General features: G+C 46.7%; 1 protein-coding gene across 2 annotated transcripts in view; it reads left to right on the top strand.

The window, feature by feature from the left end:
- VRK1 (VRK serine/threonine kinase 1) overlaps nucleotides 1–18,058 on the top strand; it is a 39,586-nt gene that overhangs the window by 1,744 nt on the left and 19,784 nt on the right. The window contains exons 2-6 of one of the 2 annotated variants that reach the window (XM_056546117.1): nucleotides 410–509; nucleotides 5,189–5,421; nucleotides 5,833–5,888; nucleotides 9,252–9,321; nucleotides 9,398–9,485. In XM_056546117.1, coding sequence (XP_056402092.1) covers nucleotides 5,199–5,421; nucleotides 5,833–5,888; nucleotides 9,252–9,321; nucleotides 9,398–9,485 — 437 coding nt within the window. In that variant the 5' untranslated portion in view covers nucleotides 410–509; nucleotides 5,189–5,198. The remainder of the gene's footprint in view (nucleotides 1–409; nucleotides 510–5,188; nucleotides 5,422–5,832; nucleotides 5,889–9,251; nucleotides 9,322–9,397; nucleotides 9,486–18,058) is intronic. The other variant, XM_056546116.1, reaches the window with a different exon arrangement.

The raw sequence follows: 18,058 nt of genomic DNA, 5'->3' as shown, positions 1-18,058 counted from the left end.
GAGACAGTTGTCTCGCCCCCTGCCATAGACTTACATTGAGGGGGCGGAGCCGTGAAGTCATGATACTCCGGCTCTGTGATCAGCAGTCATCAGACCCGGAACGATGATCGCTCCGGGGCCTGATGAGAGCGGGGTGCTGCGTGCGAGATCGCGGGGTCCCCAGTGGTGGGACCCCGTGCGTTCAGACAACTTATCCCCTATCCTTTAGATAGGGGATAAGTTGTCAGCACGGTAGTACCCCTTTAAAGCCATGTAAAACTGATGGTTCGGGGGGGGGGGGGGGGGTGTTCATCATCCAATAAAGTTGGTTTTAGCTGTCACATGACTGTGTGACATCTCCATGGATGTATTTCTCATGTATGGTTGTTTTGTCTTGTGTTTTTTTTTTTTTTTTTTTTTTTTTTTTCAGGTGTTGGAGACCGTGGGTGAACATCTACGTAATGTTATTTTAAGCCTGCTGGGAGTTGTAGTCTTGCAACAGCTGGAGGCACCCAGGCTGGGTTTCTATGGTAACTTGTTCATGACTGTACAGCCTGGTTTCTATGGTAACTTGTTCATGACTGTACAGCCTGGTTTCTATGGTAACTTGTTCATGACTGTACAGCCTGGTTACTATGGTAACTAGGTCATAATGATGTTGCTTAGTCTGGTTACTATGATACTGCACAATGTAGTTACTATGGTAACTTGTTCATAGTGATACAGCACAGACTGGTTGCTATGGTACCACCTTCATAAAGATACTGCATAGTTTGGCTACTATGGTAACTTGCTCGGACTGATGCTGCGCAGACTGGTTACTATGGTAACGCTTTTACAATGAAACAGCACAGTCTGGTTACTATGGTAACTAATTCATGATGCTGCTGCACAGTCTGGTTACTATGGCAACTCATTCATGATGCTGCTGCATAGTCTGGTTACTATGGCAACTCATTCATGATGAGGCTGCACAGTCTGGTTACTATGGCAACTCAATCATGATGAGGCTGCACAGTCTGGTTACTATGGCAACTCAATCATGATGAGGCTGCACAGTCTGGTTACTATGGCAACTCATTCATGATGAGGCTGCACAGTCTGGTTACTATGGCAACTCAATCATGATGAGGCTGCACAGTCTGGTTACTATGGCAACTCAATCATGATGAGGCTGCACAGTCTGGTTACTATGGCAACTCATTCATGATGGTTAATGTCAGATCATAATGTAGATACACATCCTGTAAACGGAAGTAATGATGTGATTTGTTCATTTAGACCTCACTGTTTTAATTGTTCATGTGCCAAAAACAATAATGAACCCAGATAGAAATGTTCGTTTGCTGCAAAACTCAACATGTAGTTGTCAGGCAGATATGTAAATAATTACATGTCTGGTCTCACTGGGACACTGAGCTTCCCTGTTAAAAGGCTCTCAGAGACTACTTTAGGGTAGTGTGAGAGGTCAGTGTTTGCTAGATATGGTTTTATCACTCACTTGAAACAATCTTTGAGAGGAGGAAGGGGGGGGGGGGGGAGAGTGCATCATTGGAGTGAGAGAATCAGGTTTTTCGTCTCAATAAATCGCCCCAACATCTAGACTGTTCTGACCAAGCTGTTAAGTGGTGTTAGGGAGCAGTGGTGATGTGAAGGCAAACAAGCTCCAGATGGACCAGAAGCCATTAAAGGAGTAGTGCAGTGAGACAGTGAGATGGGATACATGGAGGGGGTGTATCAGCCACTGCTCTGTGCGAGGGTCGTCACGTCCAACAACCCCCCCAAAAAAAAACAAAAAAAAAAAAAAACAAGCAGACTGCTGGGACCCCTTTCAGGAGATCGCGGGGGGGTCCCTGCGGTTGGTCCCCCGCAATCTATAACAATTCCGTTATCCTCTGGTTAGAGAATGTTATATTTCAATACAGAACTCCTTTTAAGCATGAGCAGCTCCCGCAGTTTCCTTGTCCACCACCCATACACAGGCGGTCCCTTCATTACACTCCCCTTGTCTCGGATAATTTCCAGGCATTTGGCTGAAGAAAACTTGGTGTCGCAGTGCCCATTACGTGTCCTGCCCCTTTTTAACTTTTTTTTTTTAAATGTAACTATTTTTTTTACACTTATGCCCCCATTCGGGACTATTTATCGCAATCATTTGATCGCTAGTACTGGTCAGTGCTATGCATGGGCATAGCACTGATCATTATTTTTGTCGTTCTTCTGCTCTGGTCTGCTCAATCTCAGACCAGAACAGAAGACCCCTGGAGACGGGCAAAGGCAGGTGAGAGGAGCTCCCACCACCATGCTGGATTATCGGATCCCCGTGGCAGCGCTGCAGGCGATCCGATCATCCATTTTAACCTGTTAAGGATAAAGGGTGTACCTGTACACCCTGCTCTCGCAATATAACGCGGGGTCATGGGCTGACCCTGCGTCATATCTGGCCTGTCCCGGGACCTAACAATGACCGGGACCCGTGGCTAATACAGTTTGCGGTGATTTCCGGTATTAACCCCTTAGACGCGGCGATCAAAATTGATCGCCGTGTCTAAAATGTAAAAAAAAAAGAAATTAAATAAAAATCATTCCCGGCAGCTCAGTCAGACTGATCGGGACCACCGCAGTGTCCTGATCAGCTAAGGACTCACGAGTTTGGTTCCTACCTTCCTCCTCAGCAGCATCCGATCGGCGATTGATTGCTCCATGCCTGAGATCCAGGCTGAAGCAATCGAGCGCCGAAAACACTGATCAATGCTATGCTATGGCACAGCATTGATCAGTGCCTGCAATCACTGTAATGCATGTTATAGTCCTCTATGGGGGCTACAACAGTGTTAAAAAAAAAAAAAAATATTATAAACATGTGGTATTGCTGCGTGTGTAAATGTCCGAAATATAAAAATATATAATTAATTAAACCAAAAAGTCCAAAATAGCATATTCTTGGTCACTTTTTATACCATAAAATTTTTTATAAAATGCGATCAAAAAGGCCCATCAAAACAAAAAATGGTATCGATAAAAACTTCAGATCACGGCGCAAAAAATTTGCCTCCTACCGCCCCAAGTGAATAAAGATAATTTAACCCCTCCCCTATTAAAAGTTTGAATCACCCCCCTTTTCCCATAAAAAAAAAGTGTAAATAAAAATAAACATGTGGTATCGCCGCGTGCGGAAATGTCCGAATTATAAAAATATATCGTTAATTAAACCGCACGGTCAATGACGTACGTGCAAAAAAATTCCAAAGTCCAAACTAGTGCATTTTTGGTCACTTTTTATATCATGAAAAAATGAATAAAAAGCGATCAATAAGTCCTATCAATGCAAAAACTTCAGATCACGGCGCTAAAAATGAGCCCTCATACCGCCCCATACGCGGAAAAATAAAAGTTCTAGGGGTCAGAAGATGACAATTTTAAACGTATTCATTTTCCTGCATGTAGTTATGATTTTTTCCAGAAGTGCGACAAAATCAAACCTATATAAGTAGGGGATCATTTTAATCGTATGGACCTACAGAATAAAGATAAGGTGTCATTTTTACCGAAAAATGTACTACGTAGAAACGGAAGCCCCCAAAAGTTACAAAACGGCGTTTGTTTTTTTAAAATTTTGTCTCGCAATGATTTTTTTTTTGTTTCTCTGTAGATTTTTGGGCAAAATGACTGATGTCATTACAAAGTAGAATTGGTGGCGCAATAAATAAGCCATCATATGGATTTTTAGGTGCAAAATTGAGTTATGATTTTTTTAAAGGCAAGGGGGAAAAAACGAAAATGCAAAAAACTGAAAAACCCCGGGTCCTTAAGGGGGTTAAAGGGGTACTCCAGGATAACTTTTTTTTATTTTATTTATTTATTTTTTTTAAATCAGCTGGTGCCAGAAAGTTAAACAGATTTGTACATTACTTCTATTAAAAAATTCTTAATCCCTCCAGTACTTATTAGCGGCTGTATACTAGAGAGGAAGTTCTTTTTATTTTATTTTTTTATTTTTAAATGTCTTTTCTGCCTGACCACAGTGCTCTCTACTGACACCTCTGTCCATGTCAGGAATTGTCCAGCGTAGGAGAGAATCCCCATGGCAAACATATGCTGTTCTGGACAGTTCCTAAAATGGACAGAGGTGTAAGCAGAGAGCACTGTGCTCGTGAGAGAAAGGAAATCTCAAAAGAAAATAATTTATTCTGTAATATACAGCAGCTGATAAGTACTGGAAAGATTAAGATTTTTTAATAGAAGTAATTTACAAATCTACTGGAGTATCCCTTTAATAGCGGACATCAGCACAATTGCTGATGTCCGCCATTACCGTAGGGTTCCTGGCTCCTGACACCGGTCCAGTGCTCGCGTCATGTACATGGCGTAAATGTACATCATGGTACGCTAAGTACCACCACACATTGTCGTTAAGGGGTTAATCATGCCTTTCCTGTGGAGAAGCACACTGCCCCTTGCTGTTGTGGTGATGTAGGGAACCATCACTTTCACAGTCGGTCACCCCTAGTAGTGATATGAGGGACACTAACAGCTCGGTGATATGTACAGGACATCCTGCGTCACGTGTCGTCTCTCACAGCTTCCGGCAGGATAATGCTCGCCCCCACACACAGCAAGGGTTTCCCAGTAATGTCTCCCCAGGTGGTAACACTTCCTTGTCCTGCCCCTTCACCAGATCCATCACCTTTTGGTCACTTATGGCACCAGGTTCAGCCGTCTACTGGTTTGCAGGATCTACAGGCCCACCTGTAACATTTGTGGGCAAATGTGCCTCAGGATGCCATAGGGAACCTGTATACCTCCATGTATCCCAACTGTATCTTATCATGTATCCAGGATAGAGGCACCCAACAGGGTACTAGGGGGGATATTTATGAAAACCTGTGTAGAGAAAGTGGTGCAGTTGCCTATAGCAACCAATCAAATCTCTTTTCATTTTTCACAGGCCTTTTAAAAAAAAATGAGAAGTGATCTGATTGTTTGCTATGGGCAACTGGGCAACTTCCCCCTGGACAGGTTTTGATAAATCTCCCCCAATATCTACAGATGGTGGAAAGCATGAAGTATGATCGATGATACCATCTACTGTGTGAAAACATAAACAAAATAAAAATTAGGGGAAGGAGGGGGGGATTGAGCAGAAATTATTTTCCTATATAACTGCTTGAGAATCAAACATGAATTATAAGTTTGAATTATTTTGCAGGTTAAATACTATGCCGCCTCGCAAGAAAGAAGGGGCAGCGCCAGCTGCCAAGAAAGCGCCAGCTGCCAAGAAAGCGCCAGCTGCCAAGAAAGCGCCAGCTGCCAGGAAAGCACCAGCTAAGCACAAGTTGGCAGAAGAGTTTCCACAAGGAGAAATCCTCACGGATTCATCAAAAAAGCAGTGGAAATTGGGATTGCCCATCGGCCAGGGAGGATTTGGACGTCTTTATCTTGGTAAGATTATGGCTGTACTTATGTCGCAGTGGATGTGACCTGTTCACTTTTACTTGAAGTGTGCGTGCTTGGCCTCTGCTCTATTCACTATGGGACTTCTGAACTTTGAGCACTGAACTGGCAGACTAGGCCTGGATAATGGGCACCATTTATCCACCAGGAGAAGGCAATAGAGGATTGGTTGTTACTCATGTAATGTGTTTTGCCTGCTTAGTGCCATAAGGATCCCTGCAAAGTGAGCCATACACGTAAGATCACATGTATATATGTCCTGGACAAAAGGATCTAACGTCCTCTGTTCAACGAGTGCAGGAGCCCCATACACATTAGACCTACAGGGTGCCCACAGCTGTTGGAAAACTACAAGTAGCTTGCTTCTAAGTTCTGTTTGTTTTTCTTTTTGGTCGCTAGCGGATGAAAACTCTTCTAAAACTGTAGGACCCGATGCTCCTTATGTCATTAAAGTGGTAAGTCTGTGTTTGTTTACTGCAGAAATTTCTACGTAGAAATTGAATCCTTTTACAGTAAGCATAATTATAGTATTGGGTATTAATTCGTTTGGACTTGGATAGCTACCAGGTTTTTATCTTGGAAAGTAGTTTTCTTTTCCCCATTCAGTCTTGCCATACCCATGAGATTCTGTTATCATAATATGGGGGAATTTATCATTGTCTTTATGAATCAAGTTTTTACCCAGTTTGCCTGGGTGTATGTTGTGTTCTTCCCTCGGTTGTGCCCGGCATTGGCCGTGGGTCCTGGCTGCCCGTAGAAACCCATCGGGCTTAACCCGTTCTCTGCCGGTGAGAACGGTTTAAACCCGTTAAACTGGACCAGGGCGTACAGGTATACCCTGAGTCCTTACGGATCGGGGATGCAGGCCGTACGCGTACGCTCTGTCTCCCCAAGAGGTTAAAGTTGCAGTTAATTATGACCACTGCAAAAGTTAACCCTTCCACATTAAATTCAAGTTGTTCTCTTGAAAGACTTTAAATGAAAAGTTAACACATTTTTGGGCAAATCGCCCACTACATAAAAACTTGCCAATTTTTTACACCAAAAAAGATTAAAACCAATTATAAATTGGAAGTCTGAGACTTATTGTACCTTATAGACTTGATGGGGGAGATTTATGAAATCCTGTGCAGAGCTAAAGCTGAACATGACATCCAATCGGTTCGATTCTTTTATTTTTCAGAGGCCTTTTTTAAAATTTAAAAAGTGATCCTATTGGTTGTTACACGCCTACTTTCCTCTGCACACGTTCTGATAAATCTGCCCTACACACTGGGATTTGTTGTCTATTGTTAACAAGCAAAGAAAGTGCCTTTCTATAGAATAGCATATTCTATACTTTTTTTTGCGGTTTACCACCCTGATGTAGGGCAAAAGGACACTGTTTTGGTCCCCATCAGGTGAGTGAAACCCTCTGGATACGCTTAGTGAGGGAGACTTATCAAAACCTGTGCCCCCCCCCCCCCCCCCAGTGTGTATGCCTGGAACTTTTCACAGAGTACACTCTAAGCATGCGTCACTAGTGATGTGAGTAGGGCATGTAGCAGAGGAAATGACCATGTTTGTTAGTGTTTATCTCACCCTCCCTTTTTTGCAGAAAGAAGGGTTGGTTTGGTTGGGTTTTGTCCTAACATCTACACTGCTCAAAATAAATAAAGGGAACACTTAAACACAATGTAACTCCAAGTCAATGACACTTCTGTGAAATCACACTGTCCACTCAGGAAGAACACTGATTAACAATCCATTTCAAATGCTGTTGTGCAAATGGAACCAACAACAGGTGTAAATTATAGGCAATTAGCAATACACTCCCAATAAAGGAGTGGTTCTGCAGGTGGTGACCACAGACCACTTCTCAGTTCCTATGCTTCCTGGCTGATCTTTTAGTCACTTTTGAATGTTGGCGGTGCTTTCACTCTAGTGGTAGCATGAGACGGAGTCTACAACCCACACAAGTGGCTCAGGTAGTGCAGCTTATCCAGGATGGCACATCAATACGAGCTGTGACAAGAAGGTTTGCTGTGTCTGTCAGCGTAGTGTCCAGAGCATGGAGGCGCTACCAGGAGACAGACCAGTACATCAGGAAACGTGGAGGAGGCCAAAGGAGGCAAACAATCCAGCAGCAGGACTGCTACCTCAGCCTTTGTGCTAGAGCCCTGCAAAATGACCTCCAGCAGGCCACAAATGTGCATGTGTCCACTCAAACGGTCATAAACAGACTCCATGAGGGTGGTATTCGGCCAAAGACCGTGCAGGACATTTGGCTTTTGCCAGAGAACCCAAAGATTGGCAAATTCAGCCAATTTCACACTGAGCACATGTGACTTACGTGACAGTCAGGAGATGCCTTTGAGAACGTTCTGCTGCCTGCTTCATCCTCCAGCATGACCGGTTTGGTGGTGGGTCTGTAATGGTGTGGGGTGGCATTTCTTTGGGAGGCCGCACAGCCCTCCATGTGCTTGCTCGAGGTAGCCTGACTGCCATTAGGTACCAAGATGAGATCTCAGACCCCTTGTGAGACCATATGCTGGTGTGGTTGGCCCTGGGTTCCTCCTGATGCAAGACAATGCTAGACCTCAAGTGGCTGGAGTGTGTCAGCAGTTCCTGCAAGAGGAAGGCATTGATGCTATGGACTGGCCCGCCCATTCCCCAGACCTGAATCCAATTGAGCACATCTGGGACATCATGTCTCGCTCCATCCACCACAGACTGTCCAGGAGTTGGCGGATGCTTTAGTCCAGGTCTGGGAGGACATCACTCAGACCATCCGCCACCTCATCAGGAGCATGCCCAGGTGTTGTAGGGAGGTCATACGGGCACGTGGAGGCCACACACACTACTGAGCCTCATTGTGACTTGTTTTAAGGACATTACATAAAGTTGGATCAGCCTGTAGTGGGGTTTTCCACTGTGATTTTGAGTGTGACTCCATATCCAGACCTCCATGGGTTGATACATTTGATTTCCATTGATCATTTTTGTGTGATTTTGTTGTCAGCACATTCAACTATGTAAAGACGAAAGTATTTCATACGATTAGTTCATTCATTCAGATCTAGGATGTGTTATCTTAGTGTTCCCTTTATTTTTTGAGCAGAATATTAACCCCTTAACGACAATTGACGTAAATGTATGTCATGTTGCCGTGGTACTTAACACACCATGATGTACGTTTATGCTCCGCCATGACCGCGAGCGCCATGCGCGGCAGGTCCCGGCTGCTGTCAGCAGCCAGGGACCCACCGGTAATGGATGTCCGCCATTAACCCTTCAGATGCCATGATCAATACAGATCACGGCATCTGTGGCAGTGCGGTACTTAAAATGGATGATCGGATCGCCCGCAGCGCTGCCGCGAGCATCCAATCATCCATAATGGAGGACCCTCCGTCCACCTGCCTCCGTCCGTCTCCAGGGGTCTTCTGCTCTTGTCTGAGATCGAGCAGAAGATGACTGATAATACTGATCAGTGCTATGTTCTATGCGTAGCACTGAACAGTATTAGCAATCGCTGCGTGTGTAAAAGTCTGAACTATCAAAAATAAATGCAAAAATAAAATGGGCCTGGTCCTTAAGGGGTTAAGATGCCTGAGGATCCTTGCAGCAAATTATTTTCTTATCCATCTGGTGATAAAATCGTGGCATGGAGGCTTTTTGGGGGAGAAATCTTGCATGTATGAGAAACACATGCCAACATGCAATCCATGCGCACGTACCATACTGGTTGGAGATGATGATGATTCAGGTGAAATAAATTGCAGGATTAGTCACGCAAGGCACAGTAAATAATATTCATTATAACTTGTCATTTTAAGGAACCAAGTGACAATGGACCCCTCTTCTCTGAACTGAAATTTTACATGCGAGCTGCCAAACCGGACATGAGTAAGTGTATATAAATGTGTGTAATCTCTTTTTATTTTATTCAGTGGAACATGATAGATATATTTTTTCCTTCTAGTTCAAAAATGGACAAGCAGTCGTAAATTAAAATACCTTGGTGTACCCAGATACTGGGGTTCTGGGCTGCATGACAAAAATGGAAGAAGGTAAGGTGAACTTGATTGACTGCAAGAAAGAATAAAAGTTAAACAATTGCAAAAAGAAAGCTACACACAAAAGGCACTTTTGTGTGTGCATTAGGCTGTGTGGATACTTGGTTAGGTTCTGCTCCAAGCATAAATGCTAAAGTGTATCAGCCTGCAGTGAATCTAGTTTTGCTTAAAACATGGAGTGCATGCTTTATCACTTTGTTTAACCCCTTAAGGACTCATTTTCACCTCCAGGACGCAGCCAATTTTATTTTTTGCGTTTTTGTTTTTTCCTCCTCGCCTTCTAAAATTCATTATTTATTTCTCTATCGGCTCCATTGGGGGACACAGACTCTGGGTATATGCTGCTGTCTCTAGGAGGTTGACACTATGGTAACCAAAAAGTTGGCTCCTCCCAGCAGGATATACCCGCCTCCAGGCCACTGAGCAATTCAGTTTTTGCTTAGTGTCTTAAGGAGGTGGACATGGTCTGGTTTTCTCCAGACAAAGTCTCATATTTTTTTTATTTTATTAGGTTTAGGAACTGTTAGTTCTTTCTTTTTTTATTTCTGTTTTCAGGTGGGGATTCAGGAACGCAATGTTCACTGTTTCCCCATTGCGAGAGGTGGCAGGCATCTTGGATGTACTGTTAACCCCCTCTCGCCAACGGTCAGCGCTTGGGGTTGTATCTCATGGGTCCGGGTCCCCCTACCTCCCTGTTCACCTCGCTATGAGCTTGGCTTGCCGCAGGTGAAAATGCTGACTGAAGACTACAGTCTGAAGACTTCCTTAGGGAAGTTCTTCAGCATAGGTGAGTATCTTTCTCCCTAGGTCTTGCAACAGCAGGAGACCCTCTGTTTTTTTTGGCCCTATCCTACAGAGGCTGGACTGGCCGGGGGATACTTTTCCCTGCAGGGGGGGTAACTTTTTATTATATGGGGGGCAGTGGAGCTTGGGGCAATGTCTTGTCTATATGGGCACTTTATTAGAGGCTCGTGTTACTGTACACGCCGCTGGCTGCGGGCGGCTTGCGCCTTTTACTTTCACTTCGGCACTTCGCCCGCTCCGTTCCCGGGCTCACAGGAGTTGCTACAGGCGGCTTGTGCGCTCGGGGTTAGGAGTGGGCGCCATTACAGGAGTCCCGCAGTATTTCTTCTCGGCCTGGCGGACGTTAGCTCCGCCCACCTGGCCGCATAAGCGCCTCAGCAGCGCGAAAAGGGCCACCAATCAGCGCTGTGCGTGCAGCGGCCAATCACAGAGCTCCTGGCTCTGACCCGGCCTCTTCCTCCTATTGGCTGGCGTTTTTTTTTTTTTTCCTCCCCCTCCCTCCCTCAGCACGGTGCAGAGTTCTCCTCACAGCAGCTGCCTCGGGACACAGACTCTGGGGGAGACTGTTCATTTTTTGCCTATGTCCGTGCCCAGAACTGTTCCTCCCTCCAAGCAGATTCCGGGAATATTAGTTACCCATTACACTTGTAAAAGCTGCTCTGCAAAAATGTCAGGTTCTGCTGAACCCACTTGTCCTGCCTGCTCCACTGCTCCCCCAGACCCCCCTGCAATTTCTAACCCAGGTGCCCCTTCAGACCTGGTGGGTCCGCTGCCCCTCCAGCCTGGGTTTCCTCCCTCTCCCAGTCTATATCTGACTTGGCACTGGTCTCCCGTTCTGTGGTGACTGCCTTGGAGAGGTCTACCCTTCACCGGCCCTCTAGAATGTCCCGTTCCCCTTCACCTTACGCTTCGCATAAGCATAATAGGTGTGTCTCTTCTGACTCTACCCAGGAGTCTACTGGTAGGCACGGGCGTTCCTCTCGCAGGTCTCGCCCGACCACTGCTTCAGGCCACACGCGTCACTCTTCTTGAGGACGTTAACGTGGTCGCCGCTCTGGCTCTCCTGAACCTCGTACCAGGTCGAAGTCCCCCTCTTATAGGGCCGCCTCCACTCGTTCGCACTCTACTGGAGAGCTAGCGGCCGAGGGTTCCGATTCGGCATCCGATTTGGAGGACTCAGTGGACACGGTGAACTCATTGGTTATGGCCATAAGAGACACCTTTAACCTAGAGGACCCAGGAACTTCAGATTGTAGCAATGGCACTGTCACATTATGTTGTCCTGCTGTGGGATATAGACTCTAATACAAAAATAGCTGACTTCAATCCACATTTAAGTTGGGTCCACTGTGTCAGAAGTATCCTTTCATCGTGCCCATCCGGCACCCAAAGTGTTCAGCTCTCATGCTGAATTTGAGGCCATTCTAGAATCTGCCTGGAAGCACCCTTAGAAGAAGTTTCAGGGACTGAAGAGAGTCCAAGCGCCAAAGTGACTTCCTCTCCGTCAGTGGAGCCTCCCGTTTCCCGCCTCTCTAAAGCTACTACTTTGCCGCTGGCAGATGCAGCGGCCTTCAAGGGTCCTGCAGACAAAAAGGTTGAGTTGTTGGCGAAGTATGCCTTTGAAGCAACGGGTTCTTTCCTGCTCCCTGCCTTCGCCTCCACCTGGGTGTCTATGGCCCTCTCAGTGTGGCAGTCCCAACTCCGTCAGGGCATTCTTTCTTTCAGGTTCTCCTCCGGAAGAACTGTCTGCTCTGGCCCTCCAATGTTCCAAAGCTGGAGATTTCCTGTGTTCTGCTTCCTTGCACTCAGCTCGCTGCGCTGCCTATGCCACTCCACTGGTAATTTAGTGGCCCTCCGTCTTTCCATTTGGCTTAAAACTTGGAACGCGGACGCTGCATCTAAGAAGTCTTTCACCGAGATTCCTTTTTACTGTTTCCCGTCTTTTTGGCAAGTGCCTGGATGAGATTATCTCTGAGGCCACAGGGGGCAAGAGCTCTTTATTACCTCAAAACAAATCTAGCACTTCATTCCGTAGGAAGTCTTCTTCCTTTCGGACGTCTGGCCCCTCTAAGGCGCTAGGTTCAGACTACGGAATCTCCGGGCAGAAAATTTCCGCCCTGAGATTCAGAGTGCGGCCAGTGCTGACTGAATCAGTCGGCGCTAGGACCGCGCGGACACTGCAGTCTCCAATAGACTACAATGTGTTCCGCGCGGATTTCCGCCTGAAGAAAGAGCAACCCCTTTCTTCAGGCGGAAATTTCTAAGCGGATTTTCCGCTCACAAATTCCAAAGTGTGAATTTGTGAATGGAAACCAATTCACTATACAGTACATTTTAGCAAGCGGGATTTCCGCCTGCAATTTCAAAGCAGGATTGCAGGTGGAAATTCCGTAGTCTGAACCTAGCCTAAAGGGTCCAACGAGGCGCCTCCACGGGACAAGAAGGTTCCCTTTTTCAAGGCCCGTCCATCATGGAAGTCGGACACCAACCGGCTCGACCGTTTTGCGGCCAAAGCGGGCAACCGCAACCCCACTTCTGCATGAAGGGATGCCCCCACCTGCAGCCTTTTCACGGGTGGGAGGTCGACTCTTGTTTCGGGACGTTTGGACCACGCACATTCAGGACTCCTGGGTCAGGGACGTGGTGTCCTACGGATACCGGATAGAATTTGCCTCCCTTCCAAGGGATCGTTTTTTTCCAGTCACATGCTCCCCGATCTCCCTTGCTTGCGAGGGGATTTCGGGAGGCTCTTCAGTCCCTTCTCGTCCAGGGTGTCATTATCCCAGTTCCTTCAAGGGAACGCTTTCGGGGTTTTTATTCCAATCTTTTCGTGGATCTCAAACGTCTCAACAAACATCATCTTATCCGCCATTTCCGAATGGAATCTCTCCGTTCGGTGGTGGCATCTATGGATCAAGGGGAGTTTCTTTCCTCAGTGGACATCAAGGATGCCTACCTCCACATTCCAATTTTTCCCGGACACCAGCGGTACTACCAGCGGTAGCTTTGCGGTTCCGGAAGGTCATTATCATTTTTTATTTTATTTTTTATTTTATTTTTAAAGAATGGTATTCGGTTTTATACACATAACAATATAAACAGGCCAGGCATACCCGGCTCAACATATGAACCATAATACAACAATAGAAAACACTTCGGTGTACAGTCGAGTATATCACATCAAATCTGACTGATTAAAGTAACATATCTATTGTTAACTGCACTGAAGGTACCAATGGCCAATACCTACATAACAAACCAGGAGAGCATGCAAGTCGAGACAATGTGAAGCTGCTAAGGAAAGAGGTATAGAAATGCTAAAGGTCTCCAACGAAATATGAAGATGTCAACTAAAATTGCCATTTAGCCAAAAAGGAAGCATAGGTACCATTCCCTGCCGATAATACACGTTCATATGCACAGGTTAGATTTAGAGCAGCTGGCAGTTCCTCAGGGTCAGGCAGTTCCCCATTTACGCAGTAGTAGTGTTTCGGCCACCACGCAAATTATGCAGATCAGGGCCCTGCGTTTGAATGGGAGGTTATCAACCCCTACCAGAAGAGACCAAAGTATAGGGTATGGAAATATTACTGTCAATAATTGTCTACAATCTGGAAGGTCATTATCAATTTGTGGCTCTCCCTTTCGGTCTGGCCACAGCGCCTCGAGTCTTTACCAAGATTCTGGCACATGTGGTAGCTCTTACGGTCAAGAGGGGTCTCAGTGAAACCCTACTTGGATGACCTTCTCATCAAAGCCCCCACCAGAGCCCAAGCTCTGGAGAATGTGAGCCTCACTCTTCAGACCTTATGTCGCTTCGGGTGGATGGTCAACCGAGACAAGTCAGTTCTCTCCCCCACCCTGTCTCTGGTCTTCTTGGGGCTTCAGTTCGACTCTGCCTCGGCTCGGATTCGCCTTCCGCCGGACAAACGTCTGGCCCTCTTGTCGGGAGTCCGCTCCCTCCGGACACCATCCCCGGTCTCCATCCGTACTTGCATGGAAGTCCTGGGTCGGATGGTGGCAGCCATGGAGGCCGTATCCTTTGCCCAGTTTCATTACCGTCCTCTTTAGCTGGCGATTATTGCACTATGGGACAGGTCCCCTCTCTCGATCGCAGGATTCTTCTCCCGCTCCGGACTCGGCGGTCTCTGCGCTGGTGGCTCCGCTCCTCTCTTCTTCAGGGACGTTCGTTCCTCCCCCTCCACTGGCAGGTGGTCATGACGGACGCCAGCCTGTCGGGCTGGGGTGGTGTTTTCAGGAATCAGACGGTTCAGGGCCTCTGGCCTCCACAAGTAGCCCTTCTTTCCATAAACATTCTGGAACTGAGGGCGATTTATCGGTGTCTGAAGCATTGGGAGTCCCTGCTTCTGGGTCACCCTGTCCTTGTCCAGTCGGACAATGCCACGGCTGTGGCATACATCAATCGGCAGGGCGGCACTCGCAGCTCAGCGGCCATGTCCGAGATGTCAGATCCTCCTCTGGGCAGAACAAGTGGTTCCAGCCATTTCGGCGATTCACATTCCGGGAGTTCTCAATTGGGAAGCGGAGGTGTTCTCCTTCCGGAGGTGTTGGCGCAGATCTGCGACCTCTGGGGGACCCCGGACGTGGATCTCTTCGCATCTCGACACAACCGGAAAGTTCCGAAGTTTGTGTCAAAGACAAGGGACCCCCCTGGCTCTAGCTGCGGATGCCTTAGTAATTCCGTGGTCGGGCTTTGTCCTGCCCTACCTGTTCCCTCCTCTCCCTCTCCTTCCCAGGGTTCTGAGGAAGCTCAAGGCGGAAGGAGTCCCCGCCATTCTGGTGGCTCCAGACTGGCCTCGAAGGGCATGGTATGCCGACGTGGTCTGGCTTCTGGACGACGTTCCGTTCCGCCTTCCTCTTCGTCCAGACCTACTGTCACAGGGTCGCCTTTGCCATCCCAATTTACAGTCACTGCATTTGACGGCATGGAGGTTGAGACCGCGGTTCTAAGGGCCCGCGGCTTCTCTTCCCAGGTAATTCGCACCATGCTTAGGGCTCGCAAGCCCTCCTCTGCGAAAATTTACCACCGTACCTGGCGGTCTTACTTTCGTTGGTGCGAAGCTCAATCTTTCTCCAGTTACCTTTTCCGTGCCCCGTCTCCTTTCCTTTTTACAGTCTGGGTTGGAACTAGGGCTGGATCTCAGTTCCCTTAAGGGTCAGGTTTCGGCCCTTTCTATTCTTTTTCAGCGTCCTCTGGCTTCCAATTCTCATGTCCGGACCTTCCTCCAAGGAGTGGCACATGCGGCCCCTCCTTACCGGTCCCCTTCTCCCCCTTGGGACTTGAACTTGGTTCTAGGCGCACCCTTTGAGCCCCTTAGGGAGGTTCCCCTTTGCCTCCTTTCCTGGAACGTGGCTTTTCTTATAGCTATCACCTCCATTAGGAGGGTTTCTGAACTAGCTGCTCTCTCCTGCCGTTCCCCTTTCCTGATAATTCATCAGGACAAGGTTGTTTTCCGACCAGATCCGTCTTTCTTGCCTAAAGTCCTTTCGGCCTTTCATCTCAACGAAGACATCATCCTTCCATCCTTTTGTCCCGCTCCTTCTCATCCCAGGGAGCATCTGCTTCACAAATTGGATGTGGTTCGAGCGGTTCGACCTTATCTTTCCGTCACCGATTCTTTTTTCGTTCTTACGGAAGGCCGTCTGAAGGGACAGCCTGCTTCTAAGGCCACCATTTCTCGGAGGATCCGATGTGCTATTTCAGAAGCTTACCACTGCAAGGGGAGGACCCCACCTTTCAGGGTTTTGGCTCATTCCACCCGCTCTGTGGGAGCATCCTGGGCTCTCCGAAACAAGGCCTCGGCCTCGCAGATCTGTAAAGCGGCCACTTGGTCGTCTTTACACACTTTTTCAAAATTCTATCAGGTTCATACCTTCGCATCGGCTGATGCTAGTCTGCGCCGTAAGGTGTTGCAGGCGGTGGTGGTACAGCCGACTGCCTGACCTTTTTTTATTCTCTGCCCACCCAAGGGACGGCTTTGGTACGTTCCAGAGTCTATGTCCCCCAATAGAGCCGATAGAGAAAAGGATATTTTTTTATTTTTTTTAGACTTGCCATAAAATCTCTTTCTCGAAGGATCCATTGGGGGACACAGCTCCTGCCCTTTTCTGGGGTTCCTTTTCGGTTATCTGTCCGAGGGAGTGTTCAGTTATTGTTTCTTCGGGTTCTCGGACAGTTCATGTTTTTTTATTTTATTTTTTTCCTTTCCTTTTTTTTTTTCCTTTGACCTGTCGGTCTCCTCCTATTGCTCTGAGACTAAACTGAATTGCTCAGTGTCCTGGAGGCGGATATATGCTGCTGGGAGGAGCCAACTTTTTGGTTACCATAGTGTCACACCTCCTAGAGACAGCAGCATATACCCAGAGTCTGTGTCCCCCAATGGATCCTTCAAGTAAGAGATTTTACAGTAAGTCTAAAAAAATCTCCTTATTTCCATTCCCAGACCCATATGAGGGCTTGTTTTTTGCGTGACCAGTTGTACTTTGTAATGACATCACTCATTATACCCTAAAATGTATGGTAAACCCCAAAAAATATTTTTTTTGTGTAAGGAAATTTAAACGTAAATCATAATTTAGCAAATTTGGGGGGGGTTCGTTTTCGCGCTGTACACGTTACGGTATAAAATACATGTTTTCTTCTCTGGGTCAATACGATTAAAATTATACCCATGGTTACATACATTTCTATTGTATTTCTTATTTTTCCGTATTCAGGGATCTGTGAGGGCTCATATTTTGCGCCATGATCTGTAGTTTGTTTTGGTATCAGATTCGTATATGTGACTTTTTGATTGCTTTTTTATTAATTGTTTTTGCAGTTTGATGTGACAAAAGCAGATATTTTTGACTTTTTTTATTTATTTATATTTTGATGTGTACACCGTTTGCTGTAGGGGATCATTACATTATATTTTTATAGTTTGGGCATTTACGCACGCAACGATGCCAAATATGTTTATCGTTTTTTACGCTTTTTATGTATTTTGGGGGGAAAAAGGGTGATTTAAAACTTTATTGGGGGAGGGGATTTTTCCAAAAAAGTTCATTTTATTTTTTTATTTTTTTAACTATTTTTTACATTTATTTTATTTTTTTAGTCTCCATAGGGGACTATTTATAGTAATCCTTAGATTGGTAATACTGTTCAGTGCTATGCAAGGGGAATAGCACCGACCAGTATTATCGGTGATCTTCTGCTCTAGTCTGCTGGAAGGCAGATCAGTGCAGAAGACCCCGGGAGATAGACGGAGGCAGGTGAGGGGACCTCTGTCCGCCATCTTGGCTGATCTGATTCCCGTGGAAGTGCCGCGGGCGATCAGATCAGCCATTAGAAGTGCCACACTGCAGCAGATGCCGTGATCTGTATTGATCACGGCACCTGAGGGGTAATGGCAGACATGAGCGCGATCGCTGGTGTCCGCCATTACCGGCGGGTCCGCGGCTGCTGACAGGCGCTGGGACCCGCCGGGAATGAAGTGAGCGCAGCTCCTGCGCTCGTATCACAGCTGTGTCGTAAATGTATGGCGCTGTGCGCTAAGAGGTGCTATGCAGCGGCGTACATTTACGGCGCATGTCCTTAAGTGGTTAAACAGGCTACAGTTGTAACAAACCTGAAGGAGTATTGGGGCTGTACAATTCCACTCCACTGCAAGCAGGAATGTTTCCATTCAGAAATTGTGTACAGAGATTTTGGAAATGCAAAGTACAGTAGAAAGTTGCAAAACTTTGATTATGCTGTG

The sequence above is a fragment of the Hyla sarda genome, chromosome 11, assembly GCF_029499605.1.
Source record: "Hyla sarda isolate aHylSar1 chromosome 11, aHylSar1.hap1, whole genome shotgun sequence".
Lineage (NCBI taxonomy): Eukaryota > Metazoa > Chordata > Amphibia > Anura > Hylidae > Hyla > Hyla sarda.
Note: the sequence above shows the minus strand (reverse complement) of the source record. Positions and strands in the feature narration are given on the sequence as shown.